The 19308-nt window shown below is 42.8% G+C and overlaps 1 protein-coding gene across 4 annotated transcripts; it reads right to left on the bottom strand.

Annotated features, from left to right (window-relative positions):
- Window positions 1-1589: 1589 nt before the first annotated feature.
- RBAK (RB associated KRAB zinc finger) lies at window positions 1590-17326 on the bottom strand. 4 transcript variants are annotated; one of them, XM_066273418.1, is made up of 5 exons: window positions 16850-17326; window positions 15793-15851; window positions 11045-11171; window positions 10381-10476; window positions 1590-7267 (listed from the first exon to the last, which is right to left on the bottom strand). In XM_066273418.1, the coding sequence occupies exons 2-5, from the start codon at window positions 15805-15807 to the stop codon at window positions 5352-5354; spliced, it is 2154 nt and encodes a 717-aa protein (XP_066129515.1). In that variant the 5' UTR covers window positions 15808-15851; window positions 16850-17326; the 3' UTR covers window positions 1590-5351. The 4 variants fall into 4 exon arrangements, with proteins under 4 accessions (XP_066129515.1, XP_066129516.1, XP_066129514.1 ...); XM_066273419.1 differs by having other exon boundaries at window positions 17038-17326; XM_066273417.1 differs by having other exon boundaries at window positions 1590-7264; window positions 16850-16972.
- Between the last annotated feature and the right edge of the window lie 1982 nt (window positions 17327-19308).

Here is a 19308-nt window from a genome sequence, read left to right as displayed (position 1 = left end):
TGACGCACAAGCAATTCAATGGCAGTTCACCAATTTGACAGGAACTACAGGAGTTTAAGTTCTTTGACGTGAAGTGGATTTTTTTTTTTTTTTTGCCGTGATTACCACTGTGGATATTGGGGAGAATTCTGTATTTTGTTGCATTTCTTTGTGGTCATCCCCTAATTTAATTCGGGCAGTACTGTGACACTGGTGCCACGTGTCATACATTTCCCCTCTTTAAAGGGCCGGCTTGGATGGACAACCTATCTGGGCCTAATGTGGATGGAAAAGGAACAGTGGGTGAACTTCAGTCCTTAAGGTAGGTGGTCTTACATTGTCTTTTGATCTATTAAAGAGAGTTTAGAGAAAAGTTTGGAAAGGTACCTGACCCCAGGTTGAGCAGTAGTAAATATGGGGATGGCGGAAAGGACCTCATGATGACGGGAGCAGGCCATGTGGAAGGGGAGCCAGAGCCCCACTTCGTCACTCGCCTCCTGGCTAAGCCCAGTGGACTGAGAACAGGCAGCCGGCATGGGGGGGTCAGACCTCTGAGCGACACGCTCTCATTACCCGTCAGCAAGCAAGGCGCAGTTAACACGTCCACACTTCCCAGTCAAGCATGAGAAAGGGGAAATAGAGCCAAGTCAACACGGTCTGCTCCATGGAACGGTGCCACTCGTTCCTCTTACTCCATCAGCTGAACCCCGCCCCTCCCCAATCAAGAATTGTAATTTTTTTTATAATTACCTACAGACATCGTATCAACCCTGTTAGTTTTAAAAGACTTTATTCAATTTCTTTTTAGAGAGGAAAGAGAGAAAGAGGGAGAGAGGGAGAGAGGGAGAGAGAGAGAGAGAGAGAGAGAGAGAAAGGGGAGAGGAGCAGGAAGCATCAACTTCCATATGTGCCTTGACCAGGCAAGCCCAGGGTTTCAAACCAGCAACCTCAGTGTTCCAGGTTGACGCTTTATCCCACTGCACCAACACAGGTCAGGCAAGAGTTATAATTTTTTAGTGATGTCTTAGTTAACCATTTCCTTTATTCACACCTGTGCTTTAACTGTGTATCTGAAAGAATCACCTGAAAAATTTTAAATACAGGCCCTGGCCGGTTGGCTCAGCGGTAGAGCGTCGGCCTGGCGTGCGGGGGACCCGGGTTCGATTCCCAGCCAGGGCACATAGGAGAAGCGCCCATTTGCTTCTCCACTCCCACCCCCTCCTTCCTCTCTGTCTCTCTCTTCCCCTCCCGCAGCCAAGGCTCCATTGGAGCAAAGATGGCCTGGGCGCTGGGGATGGCTCCTTGGCCTCTGCCCCAGGCTCTAGAGTGGCTCTGGTCGTGGCAGAGCGACGCCCCGGAGGGGCAGAGCATCACCCCCTGGTGGGCAGAGCATCGCCCCTGGTGGGCATGCCGGGTGGATCCCGGTCGGGCGCATGCGGGAGTCTGTATGTCCTCGTTTCCAGCTTCAGAAAAATGCAAAAAAAAAAAAAAATTTAAATACACTTTTTCATCAAATCCAACTCACCACTGTATTTATGTTAAGGAAAGTTCTCCTCTGTGATTGGGTAACGATGCACCCCAAACAACAGACATGTGAACAACTGTTTGAGAAAGTATAAAATGTTAGCACACATTAGTTCTTTATTGAAGAGGCAGTACAGACCCATTTTTATATACAAAGGGTAGGATGACAAAATATGTAACAGCTCCGTCGCCTTTCAAATATTTTACTTAAAATATATATTATATTAACTAAACGTCATGGTCACAGTGTAGGAAATCTTAGTAGTTGCTATTAAAACTACTGTAAAGAGTATTTCCTGCACGGAATTATGCAAAAGCTACCATTTAATTTCTGTCCTGTAAGATATTCATATGCATCTAGAAAAATACGGCAAGAGTAAAAATGATAGACATTTGTGACTTAAAAACTTTTTCTGGAAGTAGAATACACATGCAGAAGAACACGTATCTTGAGTGCACAGAACACTCAAATATTCAGCACCCAGATTTGAAAACAGAATGTTACCCAGCACCAGGGAAATTCCTCTTTTCGGCCTTCGCCAAGGCTAACCTGTCCTGATTTCTAACTTCATAGCCAACCTTGCCTGTTCTTAGGCTGTATGTATATAGACAGAATCATACATGACGTTCACATCTCTGTCTGGACTCCTTCATTCGGCATTGCTTGTGAAACTGAGCTGTGTTCCTGTTCTTTCCTTCCCTTTGCTTTACAGCATTCTGAGCGGAAACAGCACTGAGGTCCACTCAATCTGCCTATATGCCTTCAGATAGTGCTGCTTTCTGCATTTTACACCACAAATATCCCAGTACATGTCTTTTGGTGGACATACACATGCACGGTGGACATACATCAGCATTTCTGCTAGTTTAGGTTAAAAGGGTATACACACATGTTCAGCTTGAAGTGCTGATTTTCCAAAATGGTTTTATCAATTGGCAACACCATCAGCAGCATAAACTTCCTACTGCTTACATTCTTGCCAAAACCTGATGCTTTTTCATCCTAATTTCAGTGGCTGGGTAGTTAGTACCACCTGGTATGTATAAATTTTGCATTTTCCTGATTACTAATAAAATACACATACCTTGTCATGTCTGGCTGTCCTCTTCTGTGAAATGGATGTCCAAGTCTTTCAACCATTTTCTAATGTTTTGTTGATTTGTAGGTGTTTTTATATCTTAGATCAGGGGGTCAGCAACTGTGGTCTGCAGGGCAAATCCAGACTGGCACCTGTTTGTGAACCAAGTTGTATTGGGACATCGCCGTGTTCGTTTGTTTATAAATTATATATGGTTTTCACCATACAGTAGCAAAAGTTGAATAGCTATGACTATCTAGCCCACAAAGCCCCAAAACACTTTCTGCTGGTCCTCTTACCAGAAACATTTCCCAGGCCCCTGCACTCAAGGATGCAGTCATGTGTGGATTGCAATTTCTTCTCCCCCACTTTAGTTTGCCTATTTGCTTTCTTAATGGTGTCTTTTTTGACACACAGAAGTTTTAAAACCTAATACAGCCAATTAACGCATTTTATTTTGACTTAGTGCTTTTAGAGTCTTAAGAAAAGTGTGTTTCCTATAAAGTTAGTCTCCCAAGTTTTCTTCTTATAGCTTTATTATTTTACCTTTTGTATTTAGATCTGCAATTTATCTCATTTAAGTTTTCTACTTGCTACTAAATCATGAAGTTTAATCGATAGAGCATGTATTGAAAAGAACATCTTTTTCCAAATTACACTGCGTGATCACCATCATTATGTGGTGATGTTATGTACAGAATATTGTTCCACAGGTCCAGTTATTTATCTCTGCACCAATACCACACCCCCATAACTTCTATGGCTTTATAACAAGTATTGATATTTATATCTGGCAATATAAGCCCTCTTGCTCTGTCTTGTCTAGAAGATAGCCTTGATTATTATCAGTCTTTTGGATTTTCACACAAATTTTTGAATTAGCTAAATTTCAGTTAAAGAACTTATTAGGATTTTAATACTGCATTAGCTACTTGACTTCAAAAGAAATTGACAGCTTTTTAAGGACTGTCCTGGGACCCATGAACTAGCTATGTCACTGTTTTGTAATTGTTGTTTATTTTTATCTTGAAAATATGGTTAGGTGAGCTTTTCCCTAGGCACTTAAAAGATTTTTGATGCTATTGTAAGTGGTATTGCCTCCAAACTTTTCATTCTCTATGTTCAATGCTGCTATTGTAAAACAATTTTTCATGATAAACTTGTATGCTGGGGCCTTGCTAAATTTACATATTAATTCTAATTATGTGTAGAATCCTCAAAATTTTCTGTGTACAAAATCACGTTATCTGCAAGTAAGTTTTACTTCATTCTAAACCTTCAGACTTGTGTGTTTCCTGCCTTACTTTCCTGGCTAGGTCCTTCTGCACAATACTGAAGAAAATCAGTGACAGGGATACCCTTGTCTATTTTTTTGTTTCTTAATCTTGGGAGAAAACTTTCAATATTTCACCACTAGGTATCCTGCTGATTGTAGTTTAAGATACTCTTTATCCAACAAAAGAAGCTTCTTTCTATCCATAGTTTGCTAAGAACATGAATGATTTTACCACATTAGCTTCCTCTGTACTAGATTCCTTTTCTTCATGTGGTGTGTTAGTCATTGACATTTTATTACTAAAACACCCTCACACTCTTGGAGGAAGACACATCTGACCGCTCTGCTTGCCTAGGACTGGGTCGTGTAGCCACTATAAAAGTTACTGGCGATCAGAATGGAATGATCACGATTGGTTCAGACTCATCAGGATATCCCCTCTGAGCTGTCTGAAGAAATGACAGACACCAAACTCATCCATAAAGGAAACAGGGAGAGAGGACATCAAGTTAATGGAAAATGTCTGCTAAAAACTTGTACTAATTTGTCCCCAAAACACTAGAAATAATGTACAAAATGACACTGTATTCATAGCAAATAAAAGTATAAATAACATTTGAATTACACAATACTGGCACACTGCACAATCAAACTTATGGGTTAAAAAATAAGAGTGGTATGAACGATGGGCACATTTTATGGAGGAAGAACAGTACAGTTGTCCTTTTTCATTGAAACAGACCTAATTTCAAATTATCTATACATAGTTTATAAAAATAGTTTTAAAATCTCTTTTGCTCAAATGTAGTTTAAAAATACAAAAATCACTATCAATGAGGCATTTATTGTATTAGAAACCCACTTATAAATGCCTCTAAAGAATAATTAGGCATTTAACTATTTTGTACCTGTCAAACATCTCAACATTTTGCCATCTTAATACTCAAATAATACTACTTTTTCACTAATTATTCAAATCCAAACTTGCATAGAATTGTTAGATTGCATTTTAAAAAATGATAGAAACTTCAATGTAGGTATTTAACACTACTGGCCTCACTATCTATTCCTGATGATTTGAAAACTTCACTTTATACAATAAATGTTTATTCAGAGGTGATAGTTTCTTATAAGCATGTGATTTTGTATCAGAAATATGGCTTTTGGTATAACAACTTCCAAAACAAAGTATTTTCCCACATTTATCACTTTGACAGACTTTGCCTTGGTATGATTCCCTGATATGTAAATATAATTTGAATCCAAAATAAATATTAAATAAAGTTTAATCCTATATAAATTATTTAGTGTCCAATGAGTTGTAGCATCTTGCTGGAATGAAGGCTTTGCTTCTGGTTACCTTCTTACGGATTCTCCTCTATATGAATCTAATGCCTAAGTGATTCCCCCCATTCAGAAACACGAACTCTCAGATCACGGTATCTGACTCCAAATCATTATATTCAGAGGGTTTTCTAGAATGCGATTTGACTTCACAGGAGATTTCCCACATCGAGTACATTCATATGCCCTCTCCTATGGATTCTCTGATGGCTATTGAAGGCTGATCTGTGGTGGAATTTTTTCCCACATTCATTACATTCGTAGGGTTTCTCTCCTGAATGAGTTCTGTAATGTACAGTGAGGTATGATTTCTGAGAAAAGACTTTTCCACATTCGTTACATTCATAGGGTTTCTCTCCCGAGTGGCTTCTGTAGTGTACAGTGAGATTGGACATCCGAGAGAAGACTTTTCCACATTTACTACACTCATAGGGTTTCTCTCCTGAATGAATTCTGTGATGTATGGTGAGATACGACTTCTGAGAAAAGAACTTTCCACATTCATAACACTCATAGGGCTTCTCTCCTGTGTGTACTCTCTGATGTCTAAAGAGGGATGAATTATGGGAGAAAGTTTTCCCACATTCGTTACATCCATAGGGTTTCTCTTCTGAATGACTTCTGTAATGTATGGTGTAATATGACAAATCAGAGAACAATTTTCCACATATATTGCATTCATAGGATTTCTCTCCTTTTGGAAGTGACTGGTGCCCATCAAAAGTTGAATTTTCAAAAAAGGTTTTCCCACATTCATTACATCCATAGGGTTTCTCTCCCAAGGGAGTTGTATGATGGTCAGTAAGATACGAGAACTGAGTGAACTTCCCACATTCACTACATTCATGGGGTTTCTCATCTGTGTGTACTTTCCGATGTCTAATGAAGGCTGAATTTAAATTGAAGGTTTTGCCACACTCATTACATTCATAGGGTTTCTCTTCCAAATGACTTCGATAGTGTATAGTGAGATACGACACCCGAGAAAAGAATTTTCCGCACTCACTACATTGATAGGGCTTCTCTCCTGTGTGTGTTCTCTGATGTGTAATAAGGGTAGATTTTCGGTAGTAGGACTTCCCACATTCGTTACATTTATAAAGTTTCTCCCCCGTGTGTGTCCTCTGATGGTCACTGAGGGCTGACTTGCGGGAGAAGGATTTCCCACATTCATTACAGGGATAGGGTCTCTCTCCTGAATGATTTCTCTGGTGTAGGGTGAGATGTGTCTTCTGGCAGAAGGTTTTGCCACATTCATTACATTCATAGGGCTTCTCTCCTGAGTGAGTTCTCAAATGCTGAGTGAGATGTAACTTCTGACAGAAGGTTTTCCCACACTCGGTGCATTTGTAGGGCTTCTCCTCCAAGTGTGATCTCCGATGCACAGTGAGGGTCCCCTTCTGGCTGAAGGACTTGCCACATACGTTACATTCATAAGGTTTCTCCCCTGTGTGGGCCCTCTGATGTATAATAAATTTTGACTTTTTACAGAAGGATTTTCCACATTCAGTGCATTCAAAGGGCTTCAATTCCATCTGTGATCTCTGGTACATATTAAAGTTTGACATCTGGAGGAAGTCTGATCCGGAATCGTTCCATTCATAGGGCTTCTCCCCCATATAAGCTCTCTTATGAGTAATGAAAACGGCTTCATTGTCTAAGGCTTCCATACATTCATTGTATTCAAAGGGCTTCTCTAAAATATTAATTTTCTGAAGAATACTTTCTTCATTTGGAGAAAAGCCTTCCCCATTTTGATTAGATTCATAGGGCTTCTCTCCATGGTGTGTGTTCCCACATTCACGACACTCATGGGGTTTCTTTCTTGCATAGCTTCCATCACTAATAATTAATTCTGAACTAGACTCTAAATCTTTCCCACATGAGACACAATTATGAGATATGCTTGAATGAATAAGGCTTGCTTCTGTATTGTAAGTTTTAGCAAATGCATTCTCTCTCTCTTCAATCAGGGTTTTGTTATTGATGTAAACAGCTGGCCTTGAACGTTCATCTTCATTTCCTTGGATTCTGTCTACCATGATATCAACTTTCGAGATTTCTTCTGAAAAGAAATAAAATTAAATAAACCTTGTGAATCTGAATCTGAATACACTTGCTATAGAACAGGAATGGTCCTCAAGTGTCCTATTGTGGAGTTGCCTCTGGCTTTTAGGTTAATCTCCACAAATAAAATAATTACAAGTGTATAGTCCTCTTTCCCCCTTGATTTGTCATACAGACAGACAGACACAGACACACACACACACAGGGGTGGGGTTAAGGGAGGCATGGGGAAGGGATGAGGTGAGAAAGGACTCAGCATTAGTGGGTAAAGAGAGAATAAATTCACTTTGAACACAAGTACCTTTGTTACTTTAAAAATATGTTCAGCCTGACCAGTCGGTGGCACAGTGGATAGAGTGACGAACTGGGATGCGGAGAACCCAGGTTTGAGACCCCAAGGTTACCAGCCTGAGCGCAGGCTTATCTGGCTTGAGCAAAAAGCTCACCAGCTTGTACCCAAGGTTGCTGGCTCGAGCAAGGGGTTACTAGGTCTGCTGAAGACCCTCACATATGAGAAAGCAATCAATGAACAACTAAGGTGTTGCAATGAAAAACTGATAATTGATGCTTCTCATCTCTCTCTGTTCCTGTCTGTCCCTATCTATCCCTCTCTCTGACTCTCTCTCTGTCTCTTAAAAAAAAAAAAAAGTTAAAAACTTTGATATAAAGGTAAAATAAACACTAGACATCATGAGCAGAGGACAAACTCATTGAAAGAGTGTTAGATCCAGGCAGAAATCAGAGCAAATGAGGTCAGTGTAAGAACAATTACTGAATGTATGTTCAAAGGAAACATTCAGGTAGGAATTACATTTGGGAGAGATAGATTATAATTTTTATTAAACTGTAAGATATTACTTCATAACAAGACTACCACGGTAACATCCTCACTAGCATAGATCCTTCCAAAATATTTGTCTTTCTATTCTGCACAGAAATCCAAATAAACATTCTAAAAGCTTCATTTTCCTCATGTATAAAGATAGTCCCATAAGCAAGGACCCAACTCCATGGTCCTGATCAGATTCACCAGAAAAAGGAGAAATCCTGGCACATAAATGCCCCAAAGACGTAAGAAAGGCCAGACAGCAAGAAGTCTTGCCAATAAGATCAGCTCTCTGAAGGGTTGACCATCTTATTTAACACTCACTGAACTTGTTTGAACAGAGCACAGTGGTGAGGAGCCCTGGATCCCCGATTCAAACACATCACAGGCTGGGGCGGATGTAGGCAAGTGGCTTACCCGTGACGCATTTTTCTGTCTCCTGAAATGCAGACAACAGTGCCTAGTCGCGGGGGTGGGGACAGACTAACTGAGCACATGTCATCTGCTCAGAATGGTTTGACACAAAACAAAATGCACATTAAGTTTCATGATTAATTTTCTTTCAATTTCCTGTCTTAAATTTCCTAAAACCAGACATGACCCTGATACCACACTGTAGCTTACTGTAACTTGATTCTGAATATGAACAAGAGTTCCCATACTCTTGGGTTTCATTTAGTGTAAAATTTTAAATACAAAAAAAAAAAAAATTTAAATACCAGGTTCCTAAAGTTGCCCCTAAAATATTAATTTTTATCTAGGTATATTACAGATTTTTGGAACCTCTAAACCAGGGATCGGGAATCTATGGCTCGCGAGCTAGATGTGGCTCTTTTGATGGCTACATCTGGCTTGCAGACAAATCTTTAATAAAAAAAATGTTAAAAATATAAAACATTCTCATGTATTACAACCTGTTCATTCCTACTGCTCATGTTCATGGTTGTGGGTGGCTGGAGCCAATCACAGCTGTCCTCTGGGACAACACCAAATTTTTATTGAATAATACGTAACGTAAACGGGTCATTGTATGGCTCTCAAGGCATTACATTTTAAAATATGTGGCGTTCATGGCTCTCTCAGCCAAAAAGGTTCCCGACCCCTGCTCTAAACTATTGTTAGCTGCTCTCAACCATAGTCAATGCAACACTGACAGCTCTGTGCTCCAAAATCTACAACATCCTGAGCCCAAAAGCCCCCAAAACCATCAGAAAAAACAGAGGTTATCATTCACGGGTAAGATAAGATTTTTTCATTACTTGGATCTACAATACACATTTAAAATTCAAACTAGCACTGCACTCGTCTTCCAAAAACACCTGCTCCAGGAAGTCTGTGCTCACGCTCTTGTTCAAACAACTTGCACATGAAATAAATAAACGGAGGTGGGAAAGATCACAGAACTAGCGATCTTGGAAAGCTCTTTCTGAGAAAGAAGGAAGTGGGCTGTCATCTGCCAGGTAAAATAATCCGCTAGACCACAGGCTAAAGGTATTATGTAGTAATTTGGATTAGCAGCATAAATACAAATAAAAAGTCCTAAAAGTTGAGACTAGATGAACCCTTTAAAGGGATTCAAAGAAAAGTCAAGTGGAAAGCTGTTCCCAGGGGCAGCACTCCCGAGGAAGGCGAGAGTGGGGCAGACCCACTGATGAGCTCCCACTTCCTGAACGTCTGCTGTGGATGGGGGCTGGCGGGCAGACGGGCACAGTGAGCACGTGGGCGAAGAGGAAGGCCCAGCCACGCCACGGCGCCAGGTCCGCAGAGGCCGCCTCTCAGGAGCAGCGGCTAGCACCCCCAAACTGCACGCCTACCCCTCGGTGAGGCGGTGACTGGCCTCGTGCCTTCGGGAGGGGACGGGGCTGGCATCCTAGTGCACAGAGAGAGGGAGAAACCGAGGGCGGAGAAGAAGTCTGAGATGCCACAGCACGGAAGAAAACAGAATGGAAGACAAAAAGAACAAACATGAGAGTCGCCAGTAAACTTTCTGTCAGACTTAGAGTGCCCAAGGACGAAGGAATTCTGTGGTAACGGGGAATAAGTTAGTTACTGGGAATGCAAGAGCCAGAGGGGTGCTGGGGCTTAGTCCTGGTGAGCACGGACGGTCCTGAACAGGGAAGTCACATGGGAACCACAGAGGAGCCTATGTACACGTGCTGGAGGAAGCATCTGTCCGGGTCCTGGGAGCTGTGACCTAGGGCATCTGAGGCCCAGAGACAACACCGGTCACTCCCAAGGGTCTGGGAGACTGTTCCAAAAATGTAGTGAACATTCTACTAACTTACCTGGACAACTCTGACAAGGAAAGTCACCTTCTGCCACCCATGGCTCTTCTCCCTGCTCCAACTTGACGATCACATTGGGCTTGGTGCTGTTGTACCCTGTGTGTGGGAAACAGAGACGGCTCAGACTGGCTGCTCGGCTTCCACACCTCCACGCAGAAGGGGCTGCATGACAGCCTGACCAGGCGGCGGCACAGAGAATGGAGCGTCAGCCTAAGACACTGAGGACCCAGGTTCAAAACGCCAAGGTCGACGGCTTGAGCGTGGGCTCATCTGGCTTGACTGTGGGATCATAGAAACGACCCCATGGTCGCTGGCATGAGCGTAAGGTCACTGGTTTCAGCAAGAGGTCACTGGCTCAGCTGGAGCCCCCTGGTCAAGGCACATATGAGAAAGCAATCAATGAACAACTAAGGGTGCCACAACAAAGAATTGAGGCTTGTCATCTCTCTCCCTTCCTGTGTGTCTGTCCCTGTCTCTCTCTCTCAGTCTAAGGTGGCCTATTTTGTACTTTATCAAAATAGAACTTGATGGAGGAGCAGAGATACAGACACTGCCTGGTGCCAAAAAGGAATAAATGGTTTTATCACTTATTTCTTCAAACTCGAGCCTGAAATCACTGCACTAGAAGCCCGCACACAGCGATCCAGAAAGCAGCTCTCCTCACCGACGGAGACGAGGTGGCTGTAGTTCTCCAGCATCACGTCCCTGTAGGTCGTCTTCTCAGCAGGGTCCAGCTGCTGCCACTCCTCTTGGGTGAAGTCCACGGCCACGTCCTTGAATGACACTGGCTCCTGGAAAAGCACCATGGTCGGAATTGAGTGATGTGGACAGGACATCAGGGGACATGAGCTTACCGAGCTCACGAGTCAAGTCAACTAGGAACGCTGTACACCCTTTTGGGTTACAGGTTGTGAAAGGAAAACAAACCATATTGGAAACACATGGCCCTTGGGCCCCTCCTTGTGTCAATCAATCAATAATCCCTTAAACCAAAGAGAAACTGTTTTCTGATTTTACAATCGCAGAACCTGAATTTTGGGGCCACAAACAATAAGCCAGATGGGATGGCAGCGATGGAGGTGTACTCCAAGACCGACTCAGGTAAACCAGGTCACAGGCAACTCGATCCACGCTGGACATGGGTGTTCTTCCTAGAGGCAACTCTCAGAAAACTACTGTTGACCTAAAGCGCCCTGAGCAATGTCACCTTGTCCAAACAACAAGTATTGGAGAAAGTGGAACCCTTGTGTGCTGTTGGTGGGAATGTAAAATTGTGCAGCTGCTGTGGACACGGTATGGTGGTTCCTCAAAAAATCAAAAAAGAATTATCGTATGACCTAGCCACTCTGCCTCTGGGTCTATACTCCAGAAACCTGAGAGCAGGGCTGGAAACGCTACTCCCACTGCCATAATGTGGAAGTCACCCAAGTGTCCATTATGAATGGATAAGCAAAAGGTGGTATATACACATAATGGAACATGATCTGGTCTTAAAAAAGGAGATTTTGACAGATGCTATCGCATGGATGAACGTCAAGGACATTATGTAACCCAGTTACAAAGAGACAAATACTGTATGATCCACTTAACACAGGTACTTAGCGGAATCAAGTTCACAGACAGGGAGAAGGCAGGTTGCTGGGGACTGGGAAGAAATGGGGAGTTAGTGTTTAACAGGGACAGTTTCAGTTTTGCAAGCTGAGAAGCTCTCGAGATGGTAGTGGTGACGGCTGCACAACAGTAGGAATGTACTTAATGCCACTGAACTATGGCATTTAAAGACGGTTAAGATAGCAAATTTTGTGTTAGCTGCAGTTTACCACAATGAAAAAGCTGGAGAGAGAAATGAATGACAGCGTTCTAATCACACACCCAGCCCCGCCCATCCTGGCCACAGCCACCCCCACAGAGGAGAGCAGAGCCGAGGGCGGCCCTCATTCAGTACATTCGCCTTAGCGCCAGTAATTATTCTCCCAAAAACCGAAAGTAAACAAGTCAGAAATCATCAGCTGAGAAAAACAACATAAATAGAAAAGATAAGCATTAAGATGAACAACTCAATAACAAAAGAACAAAATTCATGGAGGAAACAGCTTACATTATTTTGCATTGATTTATATTTTCAATACACTTAGCAGGATATTGCTTCCATAAAATGAGAACATTCTACTGAGAAATAGCCACCAGAGAATACTTAGACATTAAAGACTGAATTATTGAACTTTTTCAAAATCCTGAAATAAGAAGCTTGAATAACAAGTTAGTCACAGAATATATAATTGAGGAAGTCTCTCAGAAAATAAGAAACTTAAGTAATAAAATAAAATTTGAGATAAGAAAGCCAGATCCGATAGATTCTACATTTTCAGAAAGACAGACGTGGGGGAGGAACAGCAGGAAATATTACAGGTAGAACGGAAAATGATATCTGAGCTGAAGACTCCTGTTAGTCTCACATTATCAAAAAGGGTCATGTAATATGCAAAGAATAATGGGGAAAAGACACAGAGATCCAGCAGTTTCCTGATAAAAATATCCAAAGGAGAAGGAAAAAAAAAATCCAAAATAGCTACAGAAGAAAAATATTACACTAGATCCTTGGTAATTGGCATTGTTTCTCATGGAGAACTGTCCACAACTTTTAAAAGAAAAAGGAACTGACAGCAAGCCAAACTACCATATTACCTTAGTAACATTCAGGTTGCCAGTTTGGTTCCCCCACTGGGGCACATGCAGGAACAGCTCCATGTTCCTGTCTCTCTCTCTCAAAACAAAACCAAAAAACCCCACGAAAGCAAACTGTAATTTATCATCCTGGACTGGATCCACTACTAGAAATAAAAAAGGAAATTACTGGCAAACATAAATTGTGGATTGGATTAAAGTATTATATCAATGTTAAATTTCCTAAATTCAGTAACTGTGCCATGGATATGTAAGAGAATACTCTTGATCTCAGAAGGTTAAATCAGAAATATTAATTATAGGGTAAAGGGACATGACATATGACACCCACTCTCAAATGGCTCAGAAAAAAGTGAGTAGACACACGAGAGAAAACAATAAAGTGTAGAAAAATGTCAAAAGCTGGAGTGTCCTAGCAAAAAAACCCATGGGAGCTCTTGTACAATTCTTGTAACTGTTCTGTAATTTGTAGGTTTTTTTTTTTTTTTTTTTTTTTTTATTTTTTTTTTTTATTATTATAGAGAGGGGGAGAGAGAGAGAGAGAGAGAAGGGGGGAGGAGCAGAAAGCATCAACTCCCATATGTGCCTTGACCAGGCAAGCCCAGGGTTTTGAACCAGCAACCTCAGCGTTTCCAGGTTGATGCTTTATCCACTGCGCCACCACAGGTCAGGCTAGGTTTTTTTTTTTTAATTTAAATAAAATGTTGACTAAAAGAGAATGCTATTGACCCTGGCTGGTTGGCTCAGTGGTAGAGCATCAGCCCGGCGTGTGGAAGTCTCAGGTTCGATTCCCGGCCAGGGCACACAGGAGAAGCGCCCATCTGCTTCTCCACCCTCCCCTCTCCTTTCTCTCTCTCTCTCTCTTCCCCTCCGACAGCCAAGGCTCCATTGGAGCAAAGTTGACCCAGGAGCTAAGGACGGTTCCATGACCTCCTCAGGCACTAGAATGACTCTGGCTACAATGGAGCAACACCCCAGATGGGTAGAGCATCGCTCCCTCGTGGGCATGCCAGGTGGATCCTGGTCGGGCACATGCGGGAGTCTATCTGCCTCCGTGCTACTCACTTCAGAAAAATTAAAAAAAAAAAAGAGAATGCTATCAAATACATAGAGAATGTTTCAAAAGAACTCAGTAACTTATACATGAAGGGATTTGAAGATGGACCCACTTACACATCCAAAAGAGTGACAACATCAACATACCAAAATACTTAAATTCATTTAAACCTGTGAGCTGGTAACAACAACAAAATGAGACATACATAATAAAATCCTGTCACTCAGGAGCCTGTTCAGTATTTTGAAAATTGTTTTTCCCATATGAATCACTGAACCAAGTGAAGAGATGTTTTTCTTCACAAAAGTATTCCTGCTAGTGAATAAAGAAGAAACAGTAATGAAGTGTATCACCATTTGGTCTCCCCTAATGAATCAGCGGACCATGGCAAAGAACATCTATCAACAGAGCAGATGCTAGCTAACATCACAAAGCCGAGACAGGAAGATAATCCAGGCCTCCAAAAGAAAGAAGACAAATGTCATGGACAACAGTCTGGCCAAAGAAAGGAACCTAAATCAGGGTAAATGTCTAGATCTATCAGTTTCACAAGGTGTACAGGGAATTAAAACAAAACAAAACAAAAAGTAATGTTAAAACAGATGGCAATGCAATCAACACAATCCAGACTGTGGGAAACAGGATAAACAACAAATGCAAAGCAGTAACAGGAAACATAAAGGAAGAGTTACTATTAAAAGATTTAAAAGACCTATCCACCAACCAAAACATACAGAGCCTACTTGTATCCTGCATGAAAAAAATAAACCAAAAAAAAAAAAAATTAGATAACTGAAATTCAACATTGGTTGTGAGTTATCCCCACCCACCTTTTGAAAGACTCATCATTCAACGACACATACAGAAATACAAGTAAATTTTTTAAAAAGCCAAGTATAGGGAGAAAATATCAGTTTAGAAGTAACAGATGGAAAGGGAAATGAATGGTCACATGAGAAAAGGACTGGAAAACGTCCACTATAATTTGACTATAATTAGGTCACTGCTAATCTTTACCAACAGATGCAGGAAAGTGGTAAGGACAAAGCCAAGACACTGAGATTGAAGCGGGAATGACCAGCGAGGACATCTTTACTAGAGAATCCTTTTTGTGCTGTTTGCTGGGCAACCGAACAGACTACCAAAAATATCTGAAGGATGAGCAGATCATTGTCCCATGACTTCAGTTTCATCCCTGGATTAAACAGTAAAAATGGAAATTCATCTGTTCGGATTAGAATATTTAAGTGCCTGGACAAATCATAAGCACCAAATTCTTGGGCAGAAGGCCGACTACTCACAAAGCAAGTGTAATCCATCCACTGCAATGATTTCCCAGCTGTCATTACAAAAGCTATCTACATTATATCAACATTATTAAGGAAAACTTTCCAAGTCCTAGGAAATCTTTATAACCCACAAGTAAAAAAACGGTTTCTCCTCTTAAGGTCTACACAAACCATGTAATGGATGGTCAAGGCCATCGGTCACATTGGCAGCTCGACTTCAATCACACTATATGCATATGTGAATTTGACGAAGATTCTTGGTGCTGACCTCATAACTGCATTTTATATAACGTCTTTGATCTATTTCTATGTTCCCATTTTAAAGCACAGATCCTTATAAACTTCCTAAAATGTATTACAGAGCAATGTAGGAAAACTCACCTGGGATTCATGCATTTTTTGCTGCTCTTGGAAAAGGGCAGAGATTGTTAACAGTGGACCTATGGGAGAAGAAACAAGTAATTAAAGTCATGTGTAACCTGGACTGCATAGCCAGGAAGTTCTTGCATAAGAATCACCAAAGAAAGCTCAATAAATTGACACCCTGTGAACACTCAAAAGGGGTGAAAAGGGTGTTAGAGGAGAAACACACACCTGAACCATTGTAATACCAAAAGGATCAGAAGTAATTGGAGAGGTTACTTCCGTTGGCCAACATAAACATTGACTCCTTTTTCAAATACTTGGCTACCAATAAATAAAAGGTGGGGGTGGGAATCCCATTATATACTGTTAACATATTTTCTTAATGTTTCCTTCAATTGCGAAACATCAAAGAATCCACAGGAACCGGAATATAAATTCTTAAAAATGGCATGGTTTTGATTACCTGACTAAACTTGTTTAGTGCTGCACGTTAATCTTTTATTAAGAAAACTGTAATACAGTGGACACGCCGCTGGGACTGGGATTCCGAATCCTGTTAGCAATCCCGCCTACTGATCCAGACACCTGGGACAAGCCACCGCCTTCTCAGGCTCAATCTCGGTCACCGAGGCCACAGGACAGAACCTTGCAGCCTTATCCTGAGCTGCACTGTGACTGCACAGGGCAGAGCCGAGGGGAATAGGCACACACTTAGCTCAGAGAACAAAGGTCCTGACGGACATTTAGAGACACGTGTGGAACCTGGGGAGAGCGAGAGGCAGAGAAAGGGGTGCTGAGTGTGTCGGGAGGTGGGAACACGCACGTCCGCAGCCCAGGCTGTGACCACCCCCTCTCCCCGACTCTCCCCGGAGACCGAGAATGCACAAGTCCCAGGGAAACGTCCCCTCCGGGGCAGCCTGCCGCTGCCCGCCAGCCCAGACACGCGGACCTCGGGAAGCGGTCAACACCCCGTGCACTCGCTCGTGTCCTCGGTCGGGGCGAGTCCCCTAGTCCTGCTCACCGCAGGCGGGATGACCCAGAACGGCCCAGGGGCTGCACACGCACGACCTACCCCGGCGGGACTCGCTGATCTGCCCCGAGGCTCTCGAGGCTCTGGGGCCCGGCTGCTCCTCCGGCTCTTCCCTCCCGGGGTCCCCGCCGCTGCGCCTCCCAAGGCCGCGTCCCCGAGGGGCCGGCTCTGCACTACAGGGCAAACCCACGCAGGAGAACGTCCCTCCCGGGGCCTCCCCGTCTGCGCACCTCGGCCGGCTCGCCGCGATGCAGACGGGCCGGTTCCGGACCCCGCCGCCGCCGCCCAGCTCCTTGGGCTTGGCCCGCGGGCTCCGGGGTCGCCTCGGCGGTCCCCGCTCGAGATCCGCCCGCCCGCGCGAACCCTTGCCCGCACAGCCCCGCGCACGCTGGGTGGCGGCCACACCGGACAGCGTCCAGCCCCGTAGGCCCCGCGATCCTCGCCCAACGGAGGCCAAAGCCTGGGAAGCACGGCCAACGGTGACCTGGGCACGGACAGGAAGCGACAGCAGCGCGGCGGCACTGCGCCTGCGCCCACACGCACACAGGCCGAGGTGCACATGCGCTGGAGGCCGCCGGAAATCCGTTTGCCAGGACCCGCCCGGGATAACGGGACGAATACCAGGACTCTATTTCCCATGAGTCTACGTGCCGTCAAGTTAGGGAACGTCTTAATAGTCTCCACCTCTTCCAGCTGGTAACAGGCGCTGTGCAGAAGGAATTCGCCGTCCGGACCCCAATTTGCCCTTTGTCTTCGCTCCTGTTAGGGATCAAGGAAAGCTGTCGCCTGTGTGATTGTGTCCTTGAATCCAGGTCCTTTCCTTGCTCTGGGATCTTTCCGGTTAGAGATTCCCCAAAAACCAGGAGAGAGGAAAGGAGAGAGGTACGTAGTCCACTTAAATGAAACATTACAAGTTTAAAATACTAGGAATCAGTAAATGCCCAGTCATGACATAAAATATTATTACCCATGGGTGTATGTTTCCTTCAAGGAAGGAAAACAAAACAAAAATTGTAGATCGTCTACAATACTAATAAATAAAAACTGTAAAACATTAGAAAATACAACCTGAAAAAAGTGAGAGGATCTTGCTTCTCAAGGAGGATTGTTGGGTAAAGGTGTCACTTTTCAAAAATGGGATCATAAGAACAATGATTACCACCTCTTTGTGGTGAAATAATACAACCGTGATTTTGGCCAATTGTTTTTAAAAAGCTGGTGGGAAGGGGGGCGGGATTAAAAATAAAATCTCCTGCGATCCAAAATAAATCATTTCCACAAATGCAGAAATAAAATAAACAGTTTTGTTCGTTGTTTAATAACCATTGAATGGTAGAGAACCACTCTGTGGCACATGGTAGAGAACCACTAATGAGTTTGCAGAGAAAGAAATGGATCTCCTCTTTTCATATAGCTCAGTAGGTACAATCATTACAGATATTCTCTCAAGTTAAAACGGTAATTCGCCTCATGTGAAAGGGCAGCACCATTTCCTATACATTTATTCATAGTCCATTATAAATTCACCTAGTAAATTGGCCACATGTGCTAGTCAATTGCTTTATCCCAAGGAAAACAGAAACCTCTGAAAGCTCCATGACAAGTAGGTAGTTACAGCTCAGAGCAAGGTGCCTATCACCCAGCCTAAAGTCCTATGGTGACAGAGGTAGGGGTATTATCTTCCTTGAATGCGACTTGCAACATTAAACTAATCTTGCACAAAACCTGTACTTGTCCAGAGTTGCTCCTGGACATGGCTGCATAGCCAAGAACGGTCTTTTTCAGTTCTTGCTGGTATTCAGTGTGGCCTGTTCCTGAATTCTCACTTTTGGAAGGCTGGAATGGGAGTGACACTGACCACGTGTTATAATAATATAATGTTATAGTAGTTCAATATATAGAAATACTAAAAAATGGAAAATATATAAAAAGAATTAAAATATAATATTAAAATTAATTAAGGAAATTAAAGTTATGCCGTCTGGATAGGAATTAATATAGTGTGTGCAAATATAATAGACTCTGACTTTCAAACAAGGCCGTTAGTGTATGCATAAAATTATACATAAGTAAAAATGGCTTAATGTCATAACTCTGTAAGTTAACATAAACAAGAAGCTTCCCTAAAAACATCTTAAAAGTGGCTTAATGTACCTGGACCAGGTGGTGGCGCGGTGGATAGAGCGTCGGACTGGGATGCCGAGGACCCAGGTTCGAGACCCCAAGGTCGCCAGCTTGAGCGCGGGCTCATCTGGTTTGAGCAAAAGCTCACCAGCTTGGACCCAAGGTTGCTGGCTTGAGCAAGGGGTTACTCGGTCTGCTGAAAACCCGCGGTCAAGGCACATATGAGATAGCAATCAATGAACAACTAAGGTGTCGCAATGCGCAATGAAAACTAATGTTTGATGCTTCTCATCTCTCCGTTCCTGTCTGTCTGTCCCTGTCTATCCCTCTCTCTGACTCTCTCTCTGTCTCTGTAAAAAAAAAAAAAAAAAGTGGCT

The sequence above is a fragment of the Saccopteryx bilineata genome, chromosome 4 (genome assembly GCF_036850765.1).
Source record: "Saccopteryx bilineata isolate mSacBil1 chromosome 4, mSacBil1_pri_phased_curated, whole genome shotgun sequence".
NCBI classification, from domain to species: Eukaryota; Metazoa; Chordata; class Mammalia; order Chiroptera; family Emballonuridae; genus Saccopteryx; species Saccopteryx bilineata.
The sequence above is the reverse complement of the archived record's forward strand: the minus strand, read 5'-3'. Positions and strand labels throughout refer to the sequence as shown.

Bases quoted from the DNA above. Each gene is read 5' to 3' on its own strand.
- RBAK (XM_066273418.1), bottom strand. The intron at 10,477-11,044 runs GTGAGGAGAGCT...TCCCACACACAG, and splicing joins CAGCCACCTCGTCTCCGTCG to GGTACAACAGCACCAAGCCC. The intron at 7,268-10,380 runs GTAAGTTAGTAG...ATTTCTTTTCAG, and splicing joins TCCTTGTCAGAGTTGTCCAG to AAGAAATCTCGAAAGTTGAT.